Source organism: Engraulis encrasicolus, chromosome 15 (genome assembly GCF_034702125.1).
Source record: "Engraulis encrasicolus isolate BLACKSEA-1 chromosome 15, IST_EnEncr_1.0, whole genome shotgun sequence".
NCBI lineage: Eukaryota > Metazoa > Chordata > Actinopteri > Clupeiformes > Engraulidae > Engraulis > Engraulis encrasicolus.
The window spans coordinates 49,502,015-49,512,014 of record NC_085871.1 but is presented as its reverse complement, the minus strand read 5'-3'; the positions used below and the strand labels follow the sequence as shown (position 1 = coordinate 49,512,014).

The following is a 10,000-nucleotide window of genomic DNA, read 5'->3' as shown; positions in this document are numbered from 1 at the left end:
AATGTGGAGATTGAGAGGCAACAGGTCAGACACAGAGATCAGATTGGAATTGGGAAATGAGATGCTGTTGCCGAGAGACGAGTGGAGAGGCTGTTGCTTAGATACGAGAGGCTGTTGCTTAGATACGAGAGGCTGTTGCTTAGATACGAGAGGGTGTTGCCTAGAGACGAGAGGCTGTTGCTTAGATACGAGAGGCTGTTGCCTAGAGACGAGATGATGTAGCCTAGACACCAGAGGAGAGGCTGTTGCCTAGAGACGAGAGGCTGTTGCCTAGAGACGAGAGGGTGTTGGCTAGAGACGAGAGGCTGTTGCCTAGAGACGAGAGGGTGTTGGCTAGAGAGGAAACTTGAGGACGTCGCCTAGATACAAGAGGGTATTTCCTAGAGATACGAGACGAGAGGGTGTTGCCTAGCGTTGTGACACAGTAACTGTAGATTCAGAGGAAAGTACCATTGTCTAAAGATGTGACTAGTCTTCAGGAAACACAATCGATGTCCCTGAACCCTAATGGTGTTGCCTAGAGACGTTATGGTAGTTTAGGTAAAGAGATGCAGAGACGGTTGCCTAGTAACGCACCAGAAGTGCTCCCAGGTCTTGTTGGTCACCAGGTTACCGGTCCAGCTGTGGGAGATCTCATGAGCAATCACCTGGAGACACACACACACACACACACACACACACACACACACACACACACACACACGCACACACACACACACACACACACACACGCACACACACACGCACACGCACACGCACACGCACAGTTAATTATCTTCATGAAAGTCAAAAGGAGGACTAATGAAATCTGCTCTTAAACTATAGGACATTGACTTTGATTCATAGTCTGTATTCACATTCTATACATGTTTAGATGAACTGATTAGTAATGAGCAAACCAGAGAGACAGAGTGAACTCACATTAGAAAGAGACTTGTCTCCAGCCTGTGGAAACAGAGAACAATGTAGATATATTTAGAACAGCAGAGTCATTCATTTCAATGCAGATCAATGGAACATAAAAGTCATTCATTTCAATGCAGATCACAGTGAGAACATGAGTCATTCATTTCAATGCAGATCAATGGAACATAAACAGGGGTGATAGTGAAAAAAATCCTGAGCCTGAACTTTTTCCCCTGCTCTAACGATGACGACAAGATACTGCATAGTGAAGTAATGTAGGCCTATTTTGACACATTATTCAAACATTTAATAGCCTGTGTATGACCATTATCCAAGCCTGATAGTAGAAGAAACCCCTGAACCTGTAACACTTTCTGAGATAAAGAATAACCTAATGGCTTATTATGATCAATGTTTTTATTTTTGCAAACTCGGTCAGGCCTGAAATCAGGCATGGAGCCTGAATACTATCAGCCCTGCATAAAAAGCATTCATTTCAATGCAGATCAATGGAACATAAAAGTCATTCATTTCAATGCAGATCACAGTGAGAACATGAGTCATTCATTTCAATGCAGAACAGTCTTTGACCAATGCACAACAGTGTTAGAACATGTCAATCAAAACAATAATGAAACGAAAGTGAAACGTTTATTTGTGTAAGAGTGGGCTAGTGTGTGTGTGTGTGTGTGTGTGTGTGTGTGTGTGTGTGTGTGTGTGTGTGTGTGTGTGTGTGTACCAGTAGAGTAGGTGTGTGTGTGTGTGGTGCGTGCGTGCGTGCGTGCGTGCGTGCGTGCGTGCGTGCGTGCGTGCGTGCGTGCGTGCGTGTGTGTGTGTGTGTACCAGTAGAGTAGGTGTGGCGAAGGTGAGGCAGGGGTTCTCCATGCCTCCGTATGGGAAGGAGGGGGGCAACACCAGGATGTCGTACTGACCCCACACATACGGCCCCGCCAGGGACTCAGCCGTCTTCAACATGGACTCAGTGTGGAGGGGGGGAGAGGGGGAGGGGAGAGAGAGAGAGAGACAGAGAGAGGGGGGGGGGGGGGTAGAGAGAGAGAGAGAGAGAGAGAGAGAGACCTTTAAAAAGCCTTTTATTAACACCATTCAGCCATCATTAGCACAGTACAGCCACTGACCAAAAACAGACCACCTCCCCCCTATATATTCATATTCAGCTCCCCCAACCTCACGCAACAAACCCCCCACACACCAAACGTTTAGAAATTTCTCCACATCATTGACCAAGTGATAATACATGTATTCCACCTTGATGCGACTTTTAGTCGTTTAGAGCAGTGTTTCCCAACCTTTTTTATCTCATGTACCCCCAAAGCCTTATCGTTGTGCCATGAGTACCCCCTAACCCATGTTCTTTACCGCTTTCTCTATCCTAGTGTGACCATACTCCATGCATTTGCTAAAATTACATTTTTCCAAGTACCCCCTGCAGTGTGCTCGCGTACCCCTAGTGGTACACGTACCCCTGGTTGGGAAACACTGGTTTAGAGAGAGAGAGAGAGAGAGAGAGAGAGAGAGAGAGAGAGAGAGAGAGAGAGAGAGAGAGAGAGAGAGAGAGAGAGAGAGAGAGAGAGAGAGAGAGAGAGAGAGAGAGAGAGAGAGAGAGAGAGAGAGATATAACGGTCGGTTATCAAACTTGCCAAACAGCTTGCAATGCGGTTCTGTGTTTTCTCTGCAAGGCAACGTGGCCGCCAGCAGGTTTAATCGGGTAACACATGGGTCATGTATGGAAAAGGTATCAACACGGATGCGGCCTTATGTCCCAGCCGGGACGAAGAGGATAAGTAAGTAATAAGTATCAACACGGATGGTCTGCAGGTAAGCAACTGTAGTTCTGAATGTAACTGCTGTGACGGGGACTGTTCTGGGGTGCATTTCTCGAAACCTTAGTTGTTAACTACTTTAGCGACTTTGATGTTTGCAATGCAATTTCCCATTGGCAACTACCCAAGTTGCTAATTGGCTAACAACTACTACGCTTTCGGGAAATGCACCCCTGGTCGGCCTGAAAACAGTATAAAAGAAATGAGTGAAATGATAGAGAGAGAGAGAGAGAGAGAGAGAGAGAGAGAGAGAGAGAGAGAGAGAGAGAGAGAGAGAGAGAGAGAGAGAGAGAGAGAGAGACAGAGAGAGAGACAGAGAGAGAGAGACAGAGAGACAGAGAGAGAGACAGAGAGAGAGAGAGAGAGAGAAAGACAGAGAAAGCGAGAGAGAGAGAAAGAGAAAGAGAGAGAGGGAGAATGAGAGAGAGAGATACACAGACAGACAGAGATAGAGAGACAGAGAGAGAGACAGACATAAAGAGTGAGAGAGATACAGAGAGAGAGAGAGAGAGAAAGACAGAGAGAGAGAGAGAGAAAGAGAGAGAGAGAGAGAGAGAAAGAGCGAGGGAGAGAGAGAGAGAGATAAAGAAGAGGACATAGAGGTAAAGAACAGCACATTGTGAAAGAGTGAAGCAAGAGGTGAACGAAAGAAGAACTGAGACAGACATAGAACAGAGGAGAACTAAAACGGGAAATACGGTAAGAGGGTAAGCGGAATGGTGTGTGTGTGTGTGTGTGTGTGTGTGTGTGTGTGTGTGTGTGTGTCAGTCAGACTCACTAGTGGTCACTCGCCTGCTTCTGGATCTGTGTGTGTGTGTGTGTGTGTGTGTGTGTGTGTGTGTGTGTGTGTGTGTGTGTGTGTGTGTGTGTGTGTGTGTGTGTGCGCGCGCCTCACCTCAGAGAATTCGAAGGCTGCCTTGTCCACGTACTCCTTCTCAGACCACACTCTGGTACGAGGACCGATCTCCCTACACACACACACGCACGCACACACGCACGCACGCACGCACACACACACACACACACACAAACAGTTAGTGGGTAGGCAAGAGTTTGATGCATACACAAACACTATATGCCACAAAAACATACAGCTACTGACAGTGTTACACACATAGACATACACGTACACACACACACACACACACACACACACACACACACACACACACACACACACACACACATAAATACCAGTGCTTGACACTAACTTTTTCGCTTACCAGCCATTTTGGCTAGTGGTTTTCCTGACTCACTAGCCATTGGGCCTTTTCACTAGCCATAATTTTCTTAGCCATCATAGCAGCTTTAATTAATTATATAATAGGCTGTAGGCCCTAATAATGTAATGTAGGCTAATATAATATAGGCTAATATAATATAGGCTAATATAGGCCTAATATAATATAATATAATATAATATAATATAATATAATATAATATAATATAATATAATATAATACAATATAATATAATATAATATAATATGCTATAGGGCAATTAGAATTGTTAGGCCTATTAACTGGTCCATGCATGCATGCTATGCAAAGAACAGATTTACTGATCTGAGGAATGGCATAGCCTATAGTAGGCCTATATTTAGGCTACCATGCAGAAACACCAAGCACAGTGTTGTGGAAGGGCGCAAATGTAAGCTACACGAGAGCAAAATATTTTCGTCTTTAATCTGGAGGGACTTCTTCATATCATAGGCCTATCTGTGGAGGTCGCCGTCCAAATTCATGCGCAAAGTAGATAGCCTAAAGTCATTGCCAAGTTGGCCGGTCCTCGGACATGGATGTGGAATAACACCTCTTCTGGGATATTTGCTTATAAAAGTAGGCCTATCCACTAGAAAGCACACACAGATGCGGTAACTACAGAAGGGGCTACGACTTCCTTACATTCCGTTTACTAGTAAGTTGTAAAATACAAACGGGCGAGACGGGCACCTGCGAAGGGGCATGCAATTGTGCTGTCTGGAAGGCTACTACTGCACGTTTTTTTAAGAACGGTTTGACAGTCGGGAACAACAGCACAAGAAACATGGAGGAATATTAAGGTATGAAGACACAGGCAAATCAGAAAATAATTTAAACCAAACATTATTAATGCCGCATGTGTCCTTGTCTTATCACTGCGCTAATGAGACTTTCACAAGAGTAAGACAGACTGACATGTTTTCCTCTCGCTTTGGTCATTTTAATGACCACTACTACTAAGTATTGTAGTAATGACAGATCGCAAAGGTCAGTTGAGATTAACTTCGCTACTTTATTTTCACATGAAGGTTTCCAGTGACATTTCGAAGCGCACGCTGATGTCCCGGTAGTAGCTCGCTGTCACTCCTCTTCGCAAGACTAGCTCTAGGCCTATCAGATTCCTGGCTTGCGTGAGACACAGGTGACACGTGACACAGGTGCTTCATGGGTATTGTAGGCTCGCGAAATCGCATTGTATTGCTTTTGTAGCAAAGACGGTCCGAAGAAAAAAAAACTACAAAATGCGGTGCCTCATCATTCAGAATAGTAACGGACCCGCCAGAATGGCTAGTGAACCTTCGGTATCTACTAGCCAACGCCGACTTTCACCCGCATTTGGCTACCTGGCGTGTGTTAGTGTTAAGCCCTGAGACACACACACATACACACACACACACACACACACACACACACTCACAGACATACACACACACACACACACACACACACACACACACACACACACACACACACACACACACAGGGCTTTGAACACACACCTGCTCTCCAGCGCTCCGACCACGATGGCAATGAGATAGGAGGGCATCGGGACCTGTACACACACACACACACACACACACACACCAATCAACCAATTATATAGGAGGTTATCGGCACCTACACACGCACGCACGCACACACGCACGCACGCACTCACGCACGCACACACACACCCACACCCACACAGACACGAGGGCATTGGGACCTATGCACGTAGGAAGGCACGCACACACGCACCCTCCCTCTGTCTCTCACACACACACACACACACACACACACACACACACACACACACACACACACACACACAGCACACACACACACACACACACACACACACACACACACACACACACACACACACACACACACACACACACACACACACACACAAATCCTCAGAATTTCGTTCAATGGCACAATTCTACGGATGCCATGATTGTTGTTTTGTTTTTTTAATGGATTATCTAATAAACATATTCGTTGCACTACATGAATTACCAATTACTAATTTAATGTATGGGCATTACATGTGGTTGGACCACCTGTCATCTTTTACCAAAAGAAAACGTAATTTACCCTAAAACATTGGTAACACTTTACTTGATGCTGGTGTCATAAGCATGTCATCACAGCGCCATGACACTATAATGACATGCTTATGACACAGACGTCAAGTAAAGAGTTACTAAAGCATCTTGTCTGATGAATATACAAACCCCAACTCCGATGAAGTTGGGACGTTTGGTAAACAGTGAATAAAATCAAAATGCTATCATTTTCAAAACACTCAATCTATTCATTAGATGGAGAATAGTGAAAAGACAACATATTAAGTGTTAAAACCGAGAAAAAATATTGTTTTGGGGGACATATGTACTCATTTCTAATTTGAGAAATCCAACACGTCTCAAAAGAGTTGGGACGGGGACAATAAATGGCAGCAAATGTCGAGGAAGACTAAAAACAAAACAAAAGACAACACTTAACAGTTAAATACATTAACCGATGAGATGATTTTATATAAAAAACAGTGTTAATTCCTATCTTGGACATGATTTCACCAGCTTAAATGGTGGGTGTATTCCTTGTCATGTTTTGCAATGTTTTCCTTTCTGTAGTGCTTACAGTGTGACAGGTCTTGACCAAAAACCCACCATTTTATCACATGCTGGTCCTTATGATGGAGCCAAACTGTTAAAACATAGTAGAGAATGCAATTTGACCTTACTATGTGGCAGTAATCGAAGATCTCCCTTCAAAATATAATGCATGAGTGACTTTTCATGCTGTTTAAAACCCATTTATACCATTCAGCACTGTATTTAACTCTACAGATGAGTGAGAACATCTTAACCAATGCACTACTGCATCCGCATGCCATCATGGAGGCTGACTTTTGAAGCTAGCACTAACACAAGTTGGATGGTCCATTTTCACTGTAGCACAGGATGTGCAATGCTCTATTATTGTCAAAAAGAATGGACTTCTACAACTTCTGCTGACTTCTGTAAGCAAAGGACAGTTTCCCATGTCTTCTGGGTCTATTTCAAGTGAGCTCAGGTGCTTAGGAGAATGTTAAACCCCTGTGTCATTTTCATGCATTAAGCATTCTTAATATGGTCAATTTTCAATAGCTCTAGCACTCCAGGAATTAGAGTGAGACTACAGCCAATATATATTTCATGATGTCATGAACCTATACAATGATTTTATTAACAAAAATATGTCTTATATACACTCAATCGTGGTAAATCAAAGGGAATTCAAAAATGTATGTAATAACTATGGTAATTATTCCCTTTGCATCTTTAATTCTGAGTGACTCAGCCTCTCTGTGATGATCTTATACCTGGACACCTATATTGTCCGTCAGTACAATTCATTTTGAAATGTTCTTCTTTGTTGTTTTATCTTATTTGGATGTTTACTAAATTTCACTGATCCCCGTCCCAACTCTTTTGAGACGTGTTGGATTTATCAAATTAGAAATGAGTACATATGTCCCCCAAAACAATATTTTTTCTCGGTTTTAACACTTAATATGTTGTCTTTTCACTATCCTCCATCTAATGAATAGATTGAATGTTTTGAAAATGATAGCATTTTGATTTTATTCACTGTTTACCAAACGTCCCAACTTCATCGGAGTTGGGGTTTGTAATAAATGAGCGGCGGGCACCTTTAACTTCTCTAGCGATGCATTGGGCGATCGCACACACAATTGCATGCACATGCACAGACATGGATGATCACATTATCACACCTATAGTCGAGCGTGTGTGTGTGTGTGTGTGTGTTCATTGCAAGACATCCTGTGCCATACCGATCTTTGGTAAGAGGCGACATGTTAGCCCAAGACCTCACTCACACATACACGCACACACACACACACACACACACACACACACACACACACACACACACACACACACACACACACACACACACACACACACACACACACACACACACACACACACACACACATCTTGAGTAAAAGGTGATATGTCAGACTCAGCTCATGACCTCTCTCACACGTACACAGGAACATCAAAATCTAACCACACAATCACTATCGGGTGTGCTAACACTTCGCAACGTCCTGCCCAAAGCAGATCATATAGCAGCAGATTTGCTAACACATTGCAACAGCCTGCCCAAATATCTAGCAAACAGCAGAAGTGTAAAGAGTCCATTAGGGGTGTGTGTGTGTGTGTGTTTGTGTGTGTGTGTGTGTGTGTGTTGTGTGTGTGTGTGTGTGTGTGTGTGTGTGTGTGTGTGTGTGTGTCTGACCGGCTGTCTGAAGCGGTAGATGATTCTGCTGTTGTCTTGGGGATCAGCCGCTTGTCCATCGCGCACCGCACTCATCACACACACCAGCTCCTTAGGGACCGAGACCTGCACACACACACATTAATACAGTATATACGTAGCACTCATCACACACACCAGCTCCTTAGGCACAGACACCTGTACACACACACAGGTGTGTGTGTGTGTGTGTGTGTGTGTGTAGGACTGGGTACCGAAATTCAATTCTTTGATGGAACCGAATTAAAAGCTAAGGTTCTACTTGGAATCGAAACGTGCCTTGTCTGTCGGTTCCACGTTTCGGTTCCTGAAGTCTGACTGTCAGAGCCATCAAATGTGTGTTTAAGCACGCGGCCACAAGTGTCACAAACTGACCACGCTCCTCCTCTTCCCGTTTCGCACCTCATTTAAACGATTGATAAGACAGCTGATATTCAACCAGCTGATTGTACTATTGAGAGACAAAAACATGCCGTCGAAAGCGTGGCTATATTTCAGTAAAGTAGATAAGGAAGGAGCGCGCTGCAATAGCCTATCTGCGATAAACTAAAGGCTATCATGCAAGAAAGGCAATACATCCAACCTGTTCAAACACCTGCTCTTGCATTCGATTAACTTGCGTGCGGAGTTGCAGCATCTTTACAACGGCACCGTCAACCTCAACTATGCTATACCGTCAACCTCAACCATGACCTCGACTCTTCAGGAAGATGTCTCTGACTCCTTGGAAACATGTTTTTCCATGAAAAGAGCTAACTTAGAAAGAACTGGTCTTGTGTTGGGGACGCACAAATGTAGCCTATTTAGACCGTCGGTTTAATTCGAGGGAACAAAGAACACAGCGAGAAAAAAAGATTTCCTCTCTATCCGGCTGGATAATAACGCCATTGTTTAGGCTTGAAGTAGCGGCCGCTTAAGGTTAAATAACTGTGGATTGAAAGAACATAAAAACGTGCCGTAAAAAACTGTAAAAAGCTAAGAATCTCAGCTTTCGAACAAGCCCTAACACATGTCTGTAGGTCTAGGTTAAGGAGATCGCTGGCTGTTAGGAAAAAAATGACGAGATTAAAAAATGGTTGGAAAGCGCTATTTTTTCACTTGCAACAGCGGCCGCTTACAGTTCAATAACTTTTGAATGAAAGAACATAAAAACGTGCCGTAAAAAACTGTAAAAAGCTAAGAATCTCAGCTTTCGAACAAGCCCTAACACATGTCTGTAGGTCTAGGTTAAGGAGATCGCTGGCTGTTAGGAAAAAATGACGAGATAAAAAAAAAAATGGTTGGAAAGCGCTATTGTTTTCACTTGCAACAGCGGCCGCTTACAGTTCAATAACTTTTGAATGAAAGAACATAAACACGTGCCGTAAAAAACTGTAAAAAGCTAAGATTCGCAGCTTTCTAACAAGCCCTAACACATGTCTGTAGGAGAAGGCGATCGCTGGTTATATATATATTTAGGCCTATATATCGTTTAGATTAGGACTCTTTGGCTTAGATTCACCATGGCGTGAAAGCACAGTGTTGTCGCGGCTACTTGCAGCAGCAAGTTCTAGTTCAGTTCTAGTCCCTGTATGGAAATGCGTGCGAGACAGCACCATCAAGACCCCGTCAAGTTTCATGAATAGCCTATTTATGAAGCCTAGTTGTGTTAGAACAGTTCTGCAGTACCTAGTAGAA

At 43.7% G+C, this 10,000-nt stretch overlaps 1 protein-coding gene across 1 annotated transcript in view; it reads right to left on the bottom strand.

Annotated features, from left to right (window-relative positions):
- Positions 1-10,000, bottom strand: part of LOC134464321 (leukotriene A-4 hydrolase-like) — a 23,277-nt gene that overhangs the window by 4,197 nt on the left and 9,080 nt on the right. Inside the window, exons 5-10 of the mRNA XM_063217787.1 lie at positions 8,306-8,410; positions 5,509-5,561; positions 3,643-3,715; positions 1,750-1,890; positions 922-945; positions 577-647 (exon numbers count right to left, since the gene is read on the bottom strand). Coding sequence (XP_063073857.1) covers positions 577-647; positions 922-945; positions 1,750-1,890; positions 3,643-3,715; positions 5,509-5,561; positions 8,306-8,410 — 467 coding nt within the window. The remainder of the gene's footprint in view (positions 1-576; positions 648-921; positions 946-1,749; positions 1,891-3,642; positions 3,716-5,508; positions 5,562-8,305; positions 8,411-10,000) is intronic.